The 20,339-nt window shown below is 41.6% G+C and overlaps 1 protein-coding gene across 4 annotated transcripts in view; it reads right to left on the bottom strand.

Annotated features, from left to right (window-relative positions):
• Positions 1–20,339, bottom strand: part of MAGI2 (membrane associated guanylate kinase, WW and PDZ domain containing 2) — a 1,296,878-nt gene that overhangs the window by 39,887 nt on the left and 1,236,652 nt on the right. For 2 of the 4 annotated variants that reach the window (XM_076006487.1, XM_076006488.1), the window contains one exon: positions 13,365–13,453. The exons of the other annotated variants lie outside the window; for them this stretch is intronic. In XM_076006487.1, coding sequence (XP_075862602.1) covers positions 13,365–13,453 — 89 coding nt within the window. The remainder of the gene's footprint in view (positions 1–13,364; positions 13,454–20,339) is intronic. 4 annotated transcript variants of the gene reach the window in all.

Genomic DNA, 20,339 nt, shown 5'->3' with positions numbered 1-20,339 from the left:
GTTGCAGGGATATTTCAATGTTTTTCTTATTAGGTCAAAAGGGGAAAATGAGAACTCCAAGTATTCAGAGTCTCATTGAACACCTATGTGTTTCAGAATTTATATCTGTAATTTTCCACACATTTGTGCTTGTGGCAGTGAGATGCTTACTCTAACATCTTATGATCTTTTGGCCTGTGAAATATGTCACTATTTCTCTTTTCAAATACCATTTTATACATTGGGACTGATAATGAAAGCTGTATGATACTCATGTAAAAGGTCAATACATCATTCACAATGGAGAAAATTCACCAGGTAGAAGATTGTCCAAATTTTCTATTTTTCCCCATCTAAAAGTTTCCTTAGCTTGCTTGGCTAGCTGTTACATATTTATTAAGTGCTACAGCTGTGTTTATATAACACCTTTTCATACTCAGTTTTGCCCTTGAATAGTTTTTACCCTTAGCTATAAACCTGTCAGAACATTAGGGATCTCATATTTAAATTGCCTGATGGTTTTAGACCAACGTTATTGACCAGTATTGTGATTCATTTAGTTAATTTCTTTTTCTACATCATAGACTCTTCAAATGAATTCATTATTACTAAAAAAAAGAAAGAAAAAAAAGGGGACAGCTATTTCAGGCGAAAGGTGAATAGGAATAAATATTCTCAGTTTAGCCAAGGTGGCCACACAAGACAACACACTCTTTCTAGACATGCCCAGGATGTCTGTGCTGGACAGCAACTAAAGGACACAGGAGGAGTTTTCCAAAGGTGAATGCTGTTCATCTACGGATATTACTGAACGATTAGAGAGAAACCGAGGGAATTGAAACGTCTGTTTCAATTCTACCTCGGGTTTGCAGCTTAGGGTGGTCAGAAACTCCTTTTGTGTCTTAGACTCTGAGCTACAAGATTGTCCTCCTATGGGCCTCATCTGTTTATCTGACTTGAGGCATCCTCAGAGGCCTGCCTGTGGCAGTTCTCACCCTGTCTGGAAACATCATCTCATAAGGACTTTCTTAATAAAACAACACCTGTGTACAGACTAAGGCATTGTCACCAGGAAGAGCGACGAATAGTCAACATAGGCTCCCCTGGTTTCCTCTATTATTGCTATTAATAGCTCCGCGGCATCCCCAAATTGAAGCACCTCCACACTCCAGTTAACAGGACAGGCCACAGCGATATCCCTGAAGCCAGAGCCCCTGGTCTCCCGGTGAAGGCCAGTCCCCACCCTGGACATCAGCCTGCTTTGATTCTGGGGCTAAGTCCCTATTTAGTGTGCTGCGGGTCAGCTCTGCTGTTGGCAAATGAAGCCTGCCTGGCATTTATTCTCGGAGAAATGTCTGAAAAGCTCTTATGGCCCATAACACTTCGGAAGAAAGCCATAGTAATGTCAGAGGTGTCATGGGCTTGAGCCTCCTCTCGACTAATTGCTCTTCCCCGAAGAAATACGATACACAGATGCAGGCGAGTTCTGAGGTACCAGAAAGGGCCTACGATTTTTTTTAAACTGTCCAGGAAGATGTGTTATGAGACTGTACACAGCCCTCTGTTTCTTTGAGAAATATTGTTAGTGCTGTTTAAAAACAAACTAAAGGAAATGGAAGGAACAATAAAAAGAAAACAAATGGTACATAAACATAAATACGATGCAATTGTTGGTCCCCACTCTCTTTTCCAGTTTTGTAGGGAGTCCTCGCGCGTCAGAGCTTGAAGGGAGGTTGGAGGATCTGGAACGCAGCCACTTTGCTGCGCTGTAGGTGAGGCGCGGGCTGAGGCGCTTTGCGGGCTGTGGGTGCAGCGGCTTGCTCATCTCAGCCGCCAAACCTCGCGCCGACGCGGGCTCCCGGATGTGGGAGGCGGGGCCTAGTGGGAGACGTTTGGTGCCATCCTCAAGGCAACAAGTGTGTTCTCGCTCTATTAGTTCCCACAATAGAATAGGTTGTTGAAAAAAAAGCCTGGCACCTCCCTCCCCTCCCTGTCTTGCTTTCTCTCGTCACCTCACGAGCTGTGCCCCCCTTCATCTTCCGTCCTGTCCTGAGTGCAAGGACAGGGGCCTTCCCCAGAGGCCCCCGAGGCCCTCAACAGAAGCAGATGCTGGCGCCATGCTTTTTGTTCAGCCTGCAGAAACTGTGAGCCAAATAAACCTCTTTTCTTTAAAAATTTCCCAGCCTCAGGCATTCCTTTCTAACAGCACACACACAAAAAAACAAAGACAGGGGGGCAGCCTGGCATGCCGCAGGACCAGTGCTTACTGTCAGCTACCGGCACTTTTCATTGTATCCCACAGCCTCTGCCACAGCTCATGCATGCTTGGTTATTATAAAAGATACTTCAATAAAAACTTTATTTCATCCCCCAAGAGTAGCTCCCAAAGCTGGGTATGTGTGACGAGCAGGATATGACTCCCTGACTTCATCGGTCCTGTGAGAGCACAGATACTCTGACCCAGGGGTTTCACTTTTCAAAGTTATACTGAGGAAATAATCGAGGATATATGGGAAGATATAGCTTCGAAGATTTTTTTTTTTGGTAGAATTTTTCATAATAGTGGAAAAACTAAACAAAATTAAAGATAAATAGTCCAAATAGAAGGCTTGTTAAATGATAAATGTATACAACAGAATGCTAAGAAGTCATTAAAAATGGTGCATAGAAGGATATTTATATTATGAAAATGTGGTCTAAATACTGCCAAGTGGAAAAAAAAAAACATGTTTCAAAATAAAATGGTTATATTTTAAAAGACAGAAAGAGTTCTTTTCCCTCTTTTGATTATTTCTGTTTTTGAGATATTCTATAATTAATATTTTGTTCGTTTTGTTAAATCAGTAAACATTATCTAAAAAAAAAGGGCCAATTGGGCATCATTTGAGAACTAATGCAGTTGCAGTATGACAGTAGGAACATTTTCAACATTTAGATTTAAATTATGTCCTTTTAAAATTTCTGTCCTAGGAGTTCATTTCAGAATCTTTGCCTTTCAAAGGGCTCCATTGGAACAGTGAGTGAAGAGATCCTTAATATAGAAGTTGTTCCAGGACTGTGGTATCCTCTGTCTGAAGGTGCAGGGAATTCCGTGGGAGGGTCCCTTCTCTGTCCTTCTTTCCCTTTGCCTTGTCAGATTGGTCCCAGGGGCTGAGGACCCATGAGGACAGTCTGGCTATGTACCTGCCATGGGAATATGTATATATTTGGAGGTCAAAAAGTGAGGCTAAGCCCTTTAATGCTTCTCTCAGGAGTAATCTGTTATCCAGGAATTCGGGAAAATATAAATACTTTCGTGTATTTTCTCTTCTGAGGTGTCTGGCTTGAGTCAGACAGCCACACGTTTGTGGCTGTCTTTCCCCACCTCTAATAGATTCTCCCCTACTCTGCACCCTGCATTCTTTCTTCGTTTCAAGGCGGAAGTGCCCATTTTCTGGGGTGTGTGGATTTGAAGAAAGATCAAATAGAGGGGAAGGATGATGAAAAGGCTGAGAAAAAATTTCAGCTGAAAATTGTTTACTCTTTGCTGGGACACAGAGGTGAAAATAATTCACTGGATTTTGCGGTGTTCTGTTCAGCAGTCCAAACTGAACTTCCAGCGTGCTGTAAGGTATTAAAGGCTTAGTTCTAGCCTTTTGATTTTTCAAGCACACTTGTATTCTCACGAGATCTACCTCAGAATCTGCTGGATCTGATACCACTTTCTTTTATGAATTGAGTTTATTTTGTGCCTTCTCTTCATAAGTGGAGGAAGCCAGATCCGCCAGTTAGATACAGTAGTTCTTTCTCAGAAGGCAGTCACTTTATACCGCCACACAGACACACACACACACACACACACACACACACACACACACACACACACACACATACACACACATACACACACTCTCCAGCATAAATATGAGCAAAACATGCTGCAGTTAAAGGGACTTAACTTTTATTCTGGGATGCTGAAGACTGGAGAGCTGGAGAGGTAGGAATTCTTTCTTTAAAAAACCTCCCATCTCACTCTACTATGGTATTCCCCTTGCTCTGGGTGTGTGTATGTACTATCTTCTTATGCCACAATTATTTTTAAGCCCCTTCATGCAGAGGAGTGCTTGTTTTCTTTTTCTATTACCTAACAGACCATAACCTTCTGGAGGGCAGGGCCTGACCCTGCTATTTTTCATTCATTAATTCCTACAACATAGCGCAAGGCACCATCCAGTGCTAAGCATGAGGCTGGGCATAGTCCTGTTTGCTAATTTTGATTCAGTGGCCAAAGAAGTGTGAAACAGGTAAGATAATAACCCAGTGATTTTTTTTTTTTTTAATCTAAGAACCAGGTCACAGAAAGGCAAAAAGAATGGCATGATCTTCCTGTCACATTTTGCAATGCTAAATAACCTGGCAATGTTGACACTGACATTACCATTCTTGTAGTGAGTGCCCCACACCGGAGGCTCCCAGTGGAGGCAATGGGAATGCTTTACCCTGTCAGTGAGGTTCTCAGTCAGAATCAAGACTGTGTTCTATTAGCATTTGTCTATTTTGCAAGCTCCTACTTAGAGTGTCTGGCAGGACAATTGATATTTCTCCTCCCCACCGAACCTTAGCTGCTGTCTTCAAAGGAGTCTATGTGAAAACAGGTGGGGTACAAAGGAAGGTAAAATAAACAAACACCTGATACCTCACCAGACACAGGAACCTCCTTCATATACAGGTAGTCCTACTTCCCTACTGCCCCTGGTGGGGTCCTCATTCTAAAATCAATCAAAGGCAAGAACCAAAAGAACAGCAGCAACAACAGAAGCTAAACAAAAAAACTGCTAGAGTGAACTGATAATGATAATGCCAATCTTATAACAATGATCTGCCTTTCTCCTACTGGTTGCTCCTTTAAGAAACTCATCACCTCTTATCTAATTGTCTGGAGGGCTGTGTAGTTTACAAAATAAAGCCCAGAAGGTGGAGGAATCTGTGCCTTAATCTCTGTTAATGGCTTAGAGACTCTGGTTTTCTTCAGAGCCCTGTATGGCAGTGTCTTTTTATTATAGTAGTAAAAAAATAAATAACATAAAATTTGCCATCTTAACCATTTGTAAGCGTACAGTACAGTATTGTTATATGCAACAGAACTCTAAAACTTCATCTTGCAAAACTGAAACTCTATACCCATCCAACAATTTCCCCTTTGCCTCTATCCCTAGCCCCTGGCAGCCACTTTCTATTTCTAAGAGTATAACTACTTCAGATGCCTCATGTAAGTGGACCATGCAGTATTTATCTTTTTGTAACTAGCTTATTTCACTTAGCATCATGTCCTCAAGGCTTATCTGCATTGTAGCATGTGACAGAATTACCTTCTTTTTTAAGGCTAAATAATATTCCATTATACACATGTACACACACACACAAACACCCCATATTTTCCTTATTCATTCATCTATTGATGGACATGTAGGTTGCTTCTACCTCTTGGCTATTGTGACTAAGGCTGCAATGAACATGAGTCTGCAAATGTCTTGTTGAGATCCTGTTTTCAATTCTTTTGGATATCTTTCTATCTATATATACCCAAAGTGGGATTGCTGGGTCATATAGTAATTCTATTTTTAATTTTTTGAGGAATCTCCATACTGTTTCCATAGCTGCTGCACCATTTAACAATCCCACCAATGGTACACAACGTTCTAATTTCTTCACATCCTTGCCAACACTAGTTATTTTCTGTTTTTTTTTTTTTTTAATAGTTGTCATCCACTGGTATGATGTGTTATCTCACTGTGGTTTTGATTTGCATTTCCCTGATAATTAGAGATGTTGAGCATCTTTTCCTATTCTTTTTGGCCATTTATACATCTTTTTTATGCCTTTTAACAGCCTTAGCACAACTGGAGGTTTCTAGCTAGAGCTTTTAGGTGACTTAAGGTTTTGGATGGAAAAAGACTAGGACTTGGTTTCACTGTATTTGGCCACCAAAAGGCAAGCAACATTTCACTTACATGCTGAGTAAGCAGTGAGATTTTTTTTTTTTTTTTTTTTGCCTAGGCATGGCCTGATATTTCACTTTGAAAATAAGCTAAAGATATTGATTGCTGTGTGCCCAGGGGTAATAAACTATTGATGGCTATAATGGGAAAAGGCCAACTGAACAGATGTATTTCACTTGGGAAAGATAAGTTTTCTTCCCTCTGGCATTTTATATACATATATAAAAGAGAAACATCTTGAAATAAAAAGAGACATTAAGAATTCCTGCTACTTGCCTTCTCTGTCAGTGAATTTTCATAACAAATTATAAAAAGACCGAATTCATTTTTTTGAAGGTACAGCATTAATGTGAGACAATCTTTCACTAGAAAAATCCAATGTTTGAAAGCAACTCCAAGTGGTCATATTAAAATGATTGAGTCTGTACGTTAAGGTTGGGATTGTGAGGGAAAGTAGCCTCTGTGTCACTGCTCACCTGTCACAAGCAGGGAGGTGACACAGAGTCTGGAGCAGGCACCAGGGAGTTTTTGCATTCTCACTCTTTGCAGGCCTCCTTCAGAGAGGCAATTCCTGTGCTCTTCCCTGGTGACCCATCTACCCTTTTGGTTTCACCTGCTGAAGACACACGACTGTGATGCAATTGGTTATGAATCACTACATGAATGTCCATATACATCTTAAAATTCCACCCTTTTTCTTTTTTAAGAGATGGGGTCTTGCCCAGGCTGGTCTCAAACTCCTAGCCTCAGGTGATCTTGCTGCTTCAGCCTCCCAGACTGCTGGGATTATAGATATGAGCCACCATGCCAGGCCCACACATTTTTTAAACAAATATGCACAGATTAGTTCACTCACAGTACTTTCAGTGTTAGCATTTGAAAGGAACCAAAACATTGTGTAACTGAACCCTATCATTTTATAGGTGTGAAAACAGATCCAGAGAAATTAAGTAATTCTTTTTATTTTATTGTTTTATCAAATGGGAAAGCATAAGTAATTCGTGAAGAGTCACCCAGCTAGTTAATGGCATCGTTTCTGAATTTTCCTATTTCTCTGCTCCTTCCCCCCAAATACTCAGGATCTAACCTAGGGATTTTGGGGGGATTCTCCTTAATTGTTATTCCCTTTATACCGTCAGTGACCAAGTCGTACTGATTCTTCTTTCAAGTCTCTTATCTTGCTCACTCTCCTGTAGCAAACTTCTACTGTTTTCAGCACCTCATTACCCCATTCCTGCATTTTCTAGGTTATCAGTAATAGCTTATCTGATCTGCCTCTGGTTCAGTGATCTTCAACTCTGGCTGCTCCTTGTATTGACCTGGGGCATGTTAACAACAGCAGGAGCAAACCTCTGTCTACAACTCCCCCCACCCCATTCTGGTCTAATTGGTCCTGGGAGGAGCCTCTATGGCAATTTTTCAAATGCAGATTTCCCAGGTGATTCTGATAGGTAGCCAGGATTGAAAATTCTTTCCAAAAATGTTGTCTACAACCCATAAGCACTTCTTTGGCCATGTCAATGTGATGTTTGAGAACTTTCTGGGTCATCTCATTGCTGTTAGTTTCTAGTATTGGCTTCTTTTAAGCATTCAAAGTTTTTGTACTTCTCCTCCCTCTGCTTTTTGGTAGGAACCCTGTGCTCTGGTCTTACTATTTGCTTATTGGCTTCAAAATCATCTCTCACAATATCCTACATTCATCTGGAATGGTAGAGCCCTTGGCCCGTCTCTCTGCCCATCCTAAACCCACTGGTTCTTCAAGGGTATCTCAAGAACACATTCCTCTGAGTAGCACTCTCTGACTCTTCTGGTCATTGTTTCCACCTCTCATCTCACACTCTCATATCATTCTGCTTTGTAGTGTCCTATTCTTTTTTTTTTTTTTTTTTTTTTTAAGACAGGGTCTCACTCTGTCACCAGGGCTAGAGGGCAGTGTTATCATCATAGCTTACAGCAACCCCACACTCCTGGGCTCAAGGGGTCCTTGTGCCTCAGCCTTCCAAGTAGCTGGGACTATAGGCATATGCCACCATGCAGAGCTAATTGCTCTATTTTTTGTAGAAATGGGGTCTGACTCTTGTTCGGGCTGGTCTCAAACTCCTGGCCTCAAGCAATCCTCCTGCCTCGGTGTCTCAGACTGCTAGGATTGCAGGCATGAGCTGCCATGCCCGGCCTTTCCTGTTCTAAGTATTTTTGGCTCTTCAGTGAGATGGAGAGCTCCTTGAGGTGAGGGATAATGTCATGTTTTTTTTTTTTTCTTGTAGTCCCCACAGCATCAACAATGGCTGACATATAAGAGGTAAATTTGGTTGAACTTGGTATAGACCCAGGAGACTAGAAAGGAACTTAGAGAATTTCTGTGATGGCCTGTTTTATACAGCAGGAAAGTAGGCACAGAATCCCACTCAGACAGACTAACGTTAGCTCGTGTCTCCAGGAGACTGTGCTATATGTGGTGTTTCTGTATCTCAGAAGCAACTCTGGCATGTTAAACTATAGTTTGTGCTGCCAACATGGGTCACAGCTACACTTTGAGAAAAAACACTTTACATAAACGACAAAACTTAGATGAACCAGAAATAATTACCTGGAACATTCAATTAGCCAGTTTTCCTCCACTCAACTCTCAGTACAAAGAGAAAATATGTAGACAGGCAGGAATTTATTTAAAAACAAAACAAAACAAAGAAAAGCTCTATCTCTGGATTAGGTTGAGAGGTCAGTAGAAATTTAGGTCATCAATCCTATGGCTTCTACAACCATGTAAACAAAATGTACATTGAAATTGCTATCAGAATGATGATCTTGTGATATTAAAAGATGTTTATTCATTCACTTATTTATTCAGTCTTTCTGGTTATCCTCAATTTGCAAAGCACTGTATTAAGAACATAAGTGAACACTGATATGAATAACAGGAATTCCACAAAGGGGAGGAAGTATGTGGACAATGATAACTCTGCTGCAAAACAGAGAGAGAGAGAAGGAGAACAGGAGAGGTGTATACGGGGATATGAGATTTCAGAGGACTGGGAGGTCACTTCTGATTGGTGGACTTGAGGAAGGATTTATGGAGGAGGCAGCCTTTGACCTGGGTCTTGAAAGAAGACAACATTTGGATTTTCCAAGCCAAGAGATCAGATGTGCCCAACCATGAAGGTGGGAATATAGGACAAGGACAAATGTTCCAGTGTAGCTGGAGCACAGATATGAAATAGTATATTGTGGGAGATAAGAGAGGACTGAATAGCAGGATGGGACCAAATCATGGACAGCTTTGGGGATTCATTTAAGGTTTTTTTTGGAGGGGGTGGAAATCTTTTTGGGTAGGGCAATCCTTTAGAACAATTGTTGTGGCATCAATGATCAGGGAAGACCAGCCATAGCAGAAGGGAAAACAGGTAGAAGGCTATATAATCTGGTGAAGTGAGATTGAACTGGGACAGAACAAGAGCAGGATGGAGGGGAGGGCCGACCTGGGAAAGGAGAGAGGTAGCGCTCAGACTTGGGAACTGGCTGTGTATAGGAGTGGGGAAGTCAGTCAAGATGGTTTTGAGCTGGGCAACCAGTAGGGCTGATGGTTCCTTAATTACAAGGTGATTCAAGAGGAGGAGTATTTTCAGAGGAAAGGTCATGAATGCAATTTTTATGCAAAATATGCAGTATCTGGGTAGGAATGTCTAGCAGGCAGTTGGACATCTTGGGGTGTAGATGTGGAATGAAGGCTGAGATGGCAAAATAGACACAAAAGTCATCTTCACAGTGGTGACAGGTGGAACCATGAAAGCAGAAGAGATCCCAAAGGACACACTGGGGAGGGGTATTACAGTTGGGAAAAGAGTTCAAAAGCCCAGAGGAGCAATCAGAGAGGTAAGAAAATCCATCGAACATGCTGACTAATATGTTGGCTGTGACAGGGAGTTCCAAGGGAATGAATGGTTGAATCAGTCATTAGATTTTGTCACCATGGCAAGACTGGAGATCTAAGGGAGGGGCACTGTCACTAGAACCTTGATGGATCCAAATTTTAAAATGCGATATGTCATGAGAGAAGAGAAATTAAGCACTTTCAGTTACTTTGCACATCAAGCCAGAAAAGTACCACAATAAATAATTTCAACAAGAATGAGATTAGACAGTATTTTTTTACAAACAACGAACACCCTGTTTTTCTTAAACATTTCCCACATAGAGAGTTCCTTTAGGGTCAAAATTCTTGTTCATCTTTGTACTCTGACCATCCCCACCCTCTGAAAAAAATAATCCAGGAAACCCAGGACCTGGCCGCCAGTGACTGGAGCTAAGCAGGAGCTCTAGTTGTTCCCAGTGGATGTCCATGCTGGGTGGATCCCAGAGTGGCCCAAAATGTGAGGTGGGGTGGGTTGTGGGGAAGCCTATAGGTGGGGTCCATGGAGTGGCAGGTGAAGGCTGTTTCCCACCCCCAGTCCTCAGAATAGGTGTCATTTCTTGAGTGCCATGTGCCTGGTATTGTGCTAAACCAGGAAAGAAGGCAGTTGCACTCCCTGCCCCTCTCCACTCTTCCTTTTCTAACTCCCTCCCCAGCCCGTCTCTGGGCGGAGCAATGATTTTTCATCCAAAAAGTGGGTAATTCTCCCTGTAGCCTCCCTGAAACCCTCCCTCTGGCTTCCATATCGCTCCTTTCTCTTTGCTTCTCGTCCTGCCTCTCAGGCTGCCTGCTGTCCCTGGACCTTCCTCACCAACTTCTCTTACCTGCCAGTTAAATGTGACTGTGTCCAAGGACTCTCTTCTCTCTGGTGGGGTCTCTCGGCGGGAGAGCTCATCCCCACTTAGGCTCCGGCTCTGGCTCCTGAGGCCTCACCCCAGTGCCCTGTTCCCACCCTGTTTCTGGGCTGCCTCACATAAGTGTCCTTCAGGCATCTGGAACTCAAGTCCAAAACTAACCTCATTGTCCTTCTTCCTAAACCAGCTCCTTCCTCTGTACTTCCTGTTGGCTTCCTGGCCTCATCTTTCACCCCTCCTGGGGCCACCATCCTCTCACCTGATCTTTTCCTTCACATTCATTATTCACCAAGTTTCATTATTTTCATCAATGAAATGTCTGAAATATCTCCAAAATCCAACCCTGATATGCTATTTCCACCATCACTTCCCTAATTCTTGTTCTCATATCAATTGCCTCAACTTTTGCAATAACATTTTAACTGCCTATATTTTCCTTTAAAACCCATCTTAAATACTACTGAGGGATGTATTGCCAAATCCAGATATTTTTACTCTCCACTTAAAATGTTTTTTAGTGACATCTGATTATATAAACTTCAAACTCTTTTGCTTGTTATAGAAGGCCCTTTTTAATAGAGCCCCTCTTTCATTTCAGCCACCCCCTTTTCCCATTTAGCCTATGTGATAGCTGTTCTGAACAAGTCTCCCCGACTTTTCTCGAGCTGTTTCCTTTGCTTGGAAACAGTCTTACCTTTTGGCCGCCCTGGTGAAATTAATGCTCAGCTATAATGTCACCTCTTGGGTAGAATCTTCTGCAACTCTGCTACGCAGATTTAGCACACTGCCTCCTTTGGGTTCTTACCGCCCTTTGCTGATGCTATTCATATTGCTTCAGTGCGTGATTCTCTCCCTATTTCCCCTACTAGCCTGTGAATGCATGAGGCTGAGTCTCTCCTATTAATCTTTATAGCCCGAGCTCTGAGCAAAGTGCCTGGGGCCACAGGTGGCGCTCAAAAGATGTTTGTGGAACTGAACTGAAACCACAAAGAGCCCTCTCTTTACCCCTCCTTCCCTTCCTCCATTCCTCCATCCCTCCCTCCCTTCCTTCCTTCCTCTTTTTAAAGTTAGTGACTGTAGTGAATTCATTCAGGTCTTCTTATCCCTATGGATTACAGACTAGTTAAAGTAAATTACGTGGCAAACACAGACCTTTCTTTTGTCAGAAACAGAAATACATACTTCTTTAATCTATGGTCACTAGACTAGATTTACCCAATAATTATTCTACAACTTTATACCTTTTCTAGCACATTGCACCTTTTCCCTTTATGCCCTAACTTAGCTTTCCCCTGATCAATAAGTTATCCCTGAGAGACACATTTTAGAGAAATGATACATTTAAAACTGATTTTTGTAGATATTTTCAAGGAATTATTGCAATGGGATGTGTGTGTGTGTGTGTGTGTGTGTGTGTGTGTGAGTGTGTAGATATTTACATCAGCATAAACTATTTCATAAGGAAAAGTTTAGCAGTAGGCCAATTAAATAATTCACTTAGTGAATAATATTATTTTTCATGTTAAATTTAAGCCAGTCCTGGATGGTAATTAGCAGGGTCATTAACAACTGGCAAATATATTTCAGAAAAAATTCAGAGAGCTGGCTTAAAAGAATTTGGAGAAGAGATGTGTAGCCATGACGTGACAGTGTGAAGGGGGTAGAATCAAACCAGACTGAGAAATGTGTCAGCTTGAGTCATACTTATACGGCTAACTGTGGGACTGAGCATGAGTATTAGTTTCTGCTAAAAAGCCAAACTGACATTTTAAAATCCCGGTCCAATTAAATTGTGGCAGTCGCAACGTGCCACTGTAGGGTTTGACAGTGGCAACGTGAGCTGCTCTAGGGATGCACTTGAGGGCAAGGAGTGGCTTGAACTGCAGTTGCAGGCTACCATTTACACTCTGCTTTACTTACATGTAGGATCCTTTTTCTTTCCTTAAGAATTTTGTCAAATATTAAACTAAAATATAGCCAACACTTGAGAATATTCATTTTGAAATAGTGATGAACACCATCTAGATGTAAAGTTATGACTACTTTCAAAAAATAGTCACTAATGGGCTCTTAAAAAATTTTTTTTCCCCTTAAACTTGGTGCATCACTGAGTATGGAGGAAGGAAGGTGAGAAGACTCAGTCCTGATTGGACAACCGCTGCAAAGCAGGCTGGGAAATGGCCGCATTGCCAGTGGAGTTCAGAGTTTCCAGAGCTTCTTAGAATGCCTGGCAACTAGGCCTCTCTTTCTGTCTGATGTGAAAAAGGTGGCTTAGGTTGGAGCTGTCCATACTTGGGCTGAGCAGAAGTAAATTTGGTTATTTGCACTGAATCCAAGGGAGGATTTTTTGAAGTGTGTGGGGCAGAACTCTGCTAGTGCTGCCTCTGTTGTTCTCCCCTCAACCCTTGCTTCCTGCTGGGGCCATTCTCGGCTGCACCCCCTAGGATGTGGTGCATCTCAAATGCTCACAAATCCACAAATCCTATCCTTGTCACTTATAAGGATTTAGCTATAAATATATTCCAGATCTTTAGCAGTAATTAGATACAAGCTACTATCAAAGAGAAAGCATTACACATCAGTTAAAAACATATGCAAAACCAAGGCTCATTAGAGAAAGATAATATTCATGCAGATTTTACAAACCGTGTCTTTAGGGTGGCCCAATAAGTAGAAATATGGGGACCCATGCTTGTCACTTTTCATGCACATGGAGAGACTGGAAGGTACCATTCCTAAAGGAAGGGGAGGAACAGCCTAGGACCAATCATTAGAATTAACAGAACCAGTGACAAAGATATATTATTACTGTTAGAATCAAGATTGCTTAGTATGTTTAGAGCAGTTGAATAAAAATTATCTAGGTAGTAAGAATAAAGACTTTAAGTAAAGCTAACCCTATCAAGCATGCAGCAAGTGAAATTAGTGAAAGACTGAGCTATACATTCAAAAAGTAGATTTTTTTTCAAAATATGGAGGGCATCCTGAGGTGCTTTTATGGAGCCACAAATGTTAATAAAATTTGTAATGGTAATATCTAAATTTGTAGATAATTTTCTCATAATAATGGAATGTTTTAGTGATATCAGCTGTCATTTGAGAATCAGTCACAGTAATCATTTCTATATTTTAAAAAATTCTAAAAATAAAGACACAGTGTCTCATGTTTATGTTTTCTCTAATAATCTTATAAATTCATATAGTTCACCTCACCTCTAACATTGTACTTCTTTATATTCAAAGTTCACAGTTGACTTGCTGGATATAATTGCCTTCTGGAAAAAAAATAAAGCTGAAAAAAAATGTCTTGCTTGCTCTACTCCTCTGTACTCACTTGCCATGGGCTGCTTTGAAACCAATGTCTTCAGGGCTGTTTTGGTCTGTGTCTAGCTCAGATCATGGACTATACTTCTTCACCTACACAGAGATGGATCTAGAAATTTGGGAATATCTGGGCCAATAATCTCTAAGAGACAGGCCGCTAGGAGAGGCGACAGCTGCTCCCCGAGATGCCTGCTATTGTGTTCTCTCAGCTCTGCTCGGGGCGAGGTGACAGGGATGTGCTCAATGTGAGGCTCAGGTGATCAGAAAAACTTCATCCGTGCAGCTCAGACATTTTGAGGCGATTCCCTCTGCCAGTACACCCTGATGACACTCCCATGCACGTGCCCAGCTTGCTCCACACAGGGCACTGTGCGGACGTGGCTGCAGTGCACAGAGTAGATTAGCACGCCACGTGGACTTTGGGTTATGCTACAGGGGTGATTTTCACAGCATGGTGTGAGTCTGAGGGAAGGGAGGGTACCTCGAGGTTAAATGGAAAGTAGAACCTCCCTGTGGTAAGGAAGCAAATGCTTAACAATGAATGTCAGAAGTGGAAATTAAATTTCAGGATTTATTAATTGAGTTTACCTTTTAGCCCTGCCAAGATGCAAGTAATTTTGTGTGAAAATGATCAAGCTGTTTTAGTGTCACACAAAGAAGGCTCTCATTTGGTTTTAAACATGGCCTTTACTGGGCCTGAAAGATTCATGTGCTAGGAAACCTCATGCCCAGAAGGTCAAATAAAAGGACTCAGAACATGATGGAAATAAATTGCCGACAAGGCTGAAGTAGAAACTACAGTGAAATGTGAGGAACAGAGTTGCATACTGCGCTAGGCATATTTAATGCACACATTATGAGCGTGCATGTCCAGCCCTGACACCCAGGGTCCTGATGAGCCCAGGGTCACATCTGTTGGAGAGCATATGCTTAAAAGACCAGAGACTTTCCTATAGAAGTATAAAAGCAGGCTACTCTGGAGGCAAATGTCAGAGCCACATTATATTATATTAAATAGTTAACGAGTAGTCTGGGCTAAATGTGTTTGTTGTTCTATGGAACCCAAACAGCACATTGAAGAATATGTGATTCTCAAAGTTTAGAGATTTTGCCACAGTTAGAACATATCATTCAAGCCTGGAGCAAGGCATTAGATAATTTAATCTTCGGTCCTGACTGATGGACTTTGGTTAAAAAGAAATATTGGGAGGTCTTTATTAGAATAGGACCTTGGAGCAATCTTAACTTCGAGCAAGGCTGTAGGCAGAGTTTGTGAAAAATGAAAATCTGGCTTGATGGCAAAACTATAGAGACAGCAAAAAGATCAATGGCTGCCAGGGGTAAGGGTGGGAATCGATGAATAGGTGAAGCACAGAGGATGTGTAGGGAAGTAACACTATTCTCTGTGATGCTAATATGGTGGATGTGGATACATGTCATTATGCGTTTGTCCAAATTCATAGAATGTGCAACACCAAGAGTGAACTCTAATATAAACTATGGACTCTGGTGATAATGATGCACCAATGTAGGTGCATCAGTTGTAACAGATGCCCTACTCTGGTGGGGGACGTTGATCACTGGGGAGGCTCTGCATGAATGGGGACCAGGGGGACATGGAAATCTCTGCAACTTTTTTTCTCAAATGTACTGTGAACCTAAAAATGCTCTGGAAAAATAAAGTCTTAACAAAAGCTGGCCTTATAGACTCACTATGTCTTCCAGTGGAAATGAGGAGTTTAAAAATTAAAGCTGGTGAGTTCATTGGGGAAAACTAGGAGATGGCAGTAGGTATGGACATTTCTGAAGCTTTGGAGACTTGACACTTGCTGGTTTGGCTGGTTGGTTGGACCTAAACTAGAATTTGCCTTAAGGTATTGGACTCCACTTTGAGCAGGTGGACAGCAGGGTTTGTGGTTAACCTCCTTCATAGAGATCGAAACATTTTCTGTAACATCTCCGCTTTAAGACAAGAAAAATCCGACAGTGGGGAAAACAACCTGAGCATGTATCACAACTTTGCAATGGGTCTAGTTGAGGAGCTAGAAGGCCTACCTTGAATCACACACTCTCATGGTGTGAACCACAGGGTCAGACTCTGCATAATAGGAGCAGAAAATAAACTCAGATTGTCAAAAAGAGATGATATGGAAAATGAGAGGACAATGGGAGGAAAATCTAGTTTCCTTTCTTCTTTTATATTTCAATGGCCGTAAGTCTTAGAGTGGAAGTGATTTACACTTGATGGGCAAAGGCTGGGGCACACTCAAACAATGGAAGGCCAACAAGATATAAAGAGGGCAACAAGAGTAAATCCTCCTGTGGTCCTGGCCTTTACAACAGAGCTGGAGGAGGCAAATCCGGCATTTTCCAGGGCATGAAATTCCCTGGGAAGGCACTTTAAAAATAAAGAGTCTTGGGCCAAACTGACTCAACCAGGATTTTCAGAGGGTATGTGCAGAGTGAAGGGAGTGCAGGCATTTGTGTATTTAAAAGGCTGTGTGTGTGTGTGTGTGTGTGTGTGTGTGTGTATGAAAGAGAGAGAGAGAGAGAGGGAGAGGGAGAGGGTAGGGAGAGGAGGGAGGGAGGATGGGAGAGACAGGATTCTGATTCCTCTTTAAAAAGTGTTATTTTTTCTTCCTTTTCTGCATTATAGGATTTTCTTAGTTTCCATATTTAATCTTGCTCTTTGATTCCTAATCTCCACTCCCCATTCCCCACTCCCCTGCCATGTAAGTCTCTTGCATTTGTGACTTCTTTGAGGTCTGTTCCAATGTTTTTACCATATTCAGTAATATTTCCACTAAGACAGCTGCTTTTTCTCCTGGGCTTTTATGGAAAGCAGCCCTCTTATGAGAGAGCTCAGCTTTATGTTGGGGCAAGGAAGGGAATGTTCCTATTAGACACTAAAATATGACTTTCCAGGATGGGTTACTGCAGGAGCTGGAATCTTTAGGTTTTCCAAGATGCATAGGGGTGCCCTTCTCCATGGGGTTTGGAAGAGATATCTCCTCATTCACTCATCTCCTCTCACAATCTAATTGAGGGAGGCTGAAGCTCAAGAGCTAAATGGGTTCTTCTTGGTAGATTTCTTGGCTACTATGTGATCTAATATATTTTATCAGAGTCTTAAATACCTAATAAGTGAGGACTTGCAGGTGTGGATGTGTGTGTGTGTGTGTGTGTGTGTTTCAATGTATCCTTAAAAAGAAAAATACATGTTGAAAATCATGTAAGAGTATGTAAAAAAAAAAAGGAATGTCATTATAGTCCATGATTTTCAATAAAATAGTGTGAAGAAATGGAATTTTTTCCTCATCCTAAAAACACTTAAAATAATAAGTGAGGTTTTGGCTGAGCATTGGAGAAAGGAATTTCAGAGTTGTGTTCTTTAAGAAAGCCCCTGCCCTGGCTCCATGAAACAGAAACTTATTGTAAGTTTTATGGATGGAGGATTTCCCGGGGTTGCCTCAGTGCTGCAGAGAGCATCCTGAGCCTTTGGGAGAGGAAGAACCCGGTTCTCCGTACGAGGCAGCCGGGGTCCTGCAGACGTCTTGTCCTCTCCCTGGGTGCTTTATCATTTTCCCTTACTGAGTGGAAGGTGCACTTGAGTGATTTGTGGACCCTCTCATGGAAAAGGAAGATACGCTCAACCAAGAATGTCAGAAGCTGAAATTAAATTTCAGAATTTATGATTGAAGCAAACCTCCTTCTGCCCTATTAAAAATGCAGGTGAATTAGTGCAAAGGCTATGGAGCCACTTAAAGTTCCCATAAATGTGGTCGCCGAGGAAGAGGTTGAGGTTAAGGCAATGGCAACTCTCCCTTTGTCTTTTCCTGTGAGGGCACATCAGCACGCCCAGGACAGCCCAGGACGTGAGGTGACGCTGTGCCCGGCTCCAGAGGGGGCTGGGAGCCACAGGAGGGGAAGAGCAAAGATTAGCAAATTTCACAGAAGCTTTGGCTCACTAACATGGAATTTAGAATACTTCAGTCTAGGTCCAAGCAGAGATTTACCGATATTTAACAGGTCCTTTCTTCAGAAGAAGTACAAATTATTAGTATAAATATTACAAAGGAAATACTTAAGAAACTGAAGAAGCCAAGTGCTCTTCAAGGATCCTTAACACTTTAGAAGTACTTATTAAAATCTACAAATAATTAATAGAACCCATTTTAATTTTTTAATGAGAGCAGATCCTTTGAGGCCTTTTTATCAGTCACTACTCTGTTAGAAATAATTGTTACGTGTATCTTCATTATTAAAGTGGCAGCTGACTGAGGACCAGGACTATATTTTACCATCAAGTACCTGCAGAGTGTCTTGTACATCGTAGGTGCTCAGTAAATCCTGCTTCAGTTGAGAAAATATTAATTATATTAACAATATTAATCAGAGAACTTGTTCCATATGGCATATTTGGTAGGCATATCTTGTCTGTAGTTTATCTTTGTATGATCAGAGGGAAGAAATGACATGCTGAGCAAATCACAATGATAAGGGTATACTTCTAATGTTTACTTGGCAATGCATATTCTTAAAGAAGAAGAAACAAATAAACATTGCTTATTGCCATCCAAATAGAGACCAGTGCTGCTTAATCTGGTGCTCCAATATGATTATTAGAAGTCATTTTGATTCACTGATTAAAAGAAAATTTTTAACTAAACAACTATTTGGCCTATTCATTTCTTTAGCTATAGTCACTACCTCAGACAGATCCATTTTTCCACTTACTCAGCACAGTTTTATTATACTTATAAAACATAAACAATTTCATTTACCAAATGCATGTAATCAAGTCAAACCCTATTAAAGATACAATTACCTTTGAAAATGGAAGTGTAGGCAGAAGTGTTATTCACTGATTGGCCATGTCTTCCCTGTGGTGTGGGCATTTGGTGTGAGCTGTCGCTGGGTCATTTATATTGTGAGAATCCTGCTTCATCCTTTTTAACCCTGCCTGGGCCTCCTGAGACCACTGAGACTTTCATTTACAATGGGACCCTCTTCAGTGTGCTATTTGTAAAGACCTGTCCTGTTGCTTTTTAAAGAGAATAAACAGGCCAGAGCACCAACCAAGACTGTAAAGCACGTTTCTGTTTTGCTTTATTTTGATCAACTTTGAACAACGAATGCTACCGAGGGAGATGCTCCACTTTGGTCTGAACTACTTATTACTTATGCTGGGAATTTTTTTTTTTATACAATGGCACCTCTGTTTACCTTGGCCCTGGCCCTGGCTCAGGCTATAAATCAAGTGTATGCTCGAGTTGTATTCCTTGAATGCTAATGAAGGACACCTGTATTTCAAGGCAGGGAGCTAATTTGTATAATTCATTCCTGTGCAGTTTTACAACCATGAGGCATACTTCCTTTTCTTCTATCCTTTTCAAATTTAATTTGAATGGCAATAACCAGTGTTAAGGGGTGCACTACTTTTGATGCAGCATCTTTTGATGCTTTTCTCAGTGCAGTGTTGAGATGTGTGTCAAGGGAGGGGGAACTAGCACTTTCCACTGAGTTTACAATCAACAAATTCTTATCCTGAGGACTAGAGTAGAGTTGAAGTGTCTATCTCCCCAGCTTCTCTTTCAAAAACTTAACTCTGAAAGCGACTTCTTCAAAGCCCTTATCATTTTCCCACTCCCCTTGCAGCTGCTCCACAGCCTCTGTGAGTAGCAACTGCTTCTGCCACTGCGTTTGTGGATTTATGCCTCTGAATTGGCTGAGGTGTCAGCTGACGATTAGCCTTTTGGTAATTGTGGGTGGCATATTTGTAGCATGTTTATTCCTTTCCTCAGCCCACCTGGATCCACACTGACTTTGTCTAGTCAATGATCTGACACACTGCCCTGGGTTTTTTTTTTTTTTCCTTGCACCTGTGCTTATCTCTCTGTCACAGATCACTTGAAGAACTCAAAGTTCTGTATTTCTCCTGACTGAGACCAGCTCTCCCTGGACATGTCCTGAAGTTCAGATAAGGGTCCCGCTTCAAAGCAGTTCCGAATTCTGAATCATAGAGGAGTCAGAGCTCCCTCTGTGGATGCCGCTTCACAGCCCTGTCACAGGCAGTTGCTTTCTAGCCTCCTCGTCGTCAAAGGTCTCTCTTTCCCAGGCTGGGTTAAGCCTGATCAGTTCCCTAACAGTTAAGTATGTATCCTATGGATTCTGATAATCCCTTTGAACAATCTTTTAAGGATGGATTTTATGCCAACATTAGGATCTCAAAAGGCAAACACAGGAAGCCTATGATTAGGGTGCATTTGGACAAAGTGGATTATATTCTCGGTTATA

Source organism: Microcebus murinus, chromosome 9, assembly GCF_040939455.1.
Source record: "Microcebus murinus isolate Inina chromosome 9, M.murinus_Inina_mat1.0, whole genome shotgun sequence".
Classification (NCBI taxonomy): domain Eukaryota; kingdom Metazoa; phylum Chordata; class Mammalia; order Primates; family Cheirogaleidae; genus Microcebus; species Microcebus murinus.
The sequence above is the reverse complement of the archived record's forward strand: the minus strand, read 5'-3'. Positions and strand labels throughout refer to the sequence as shown.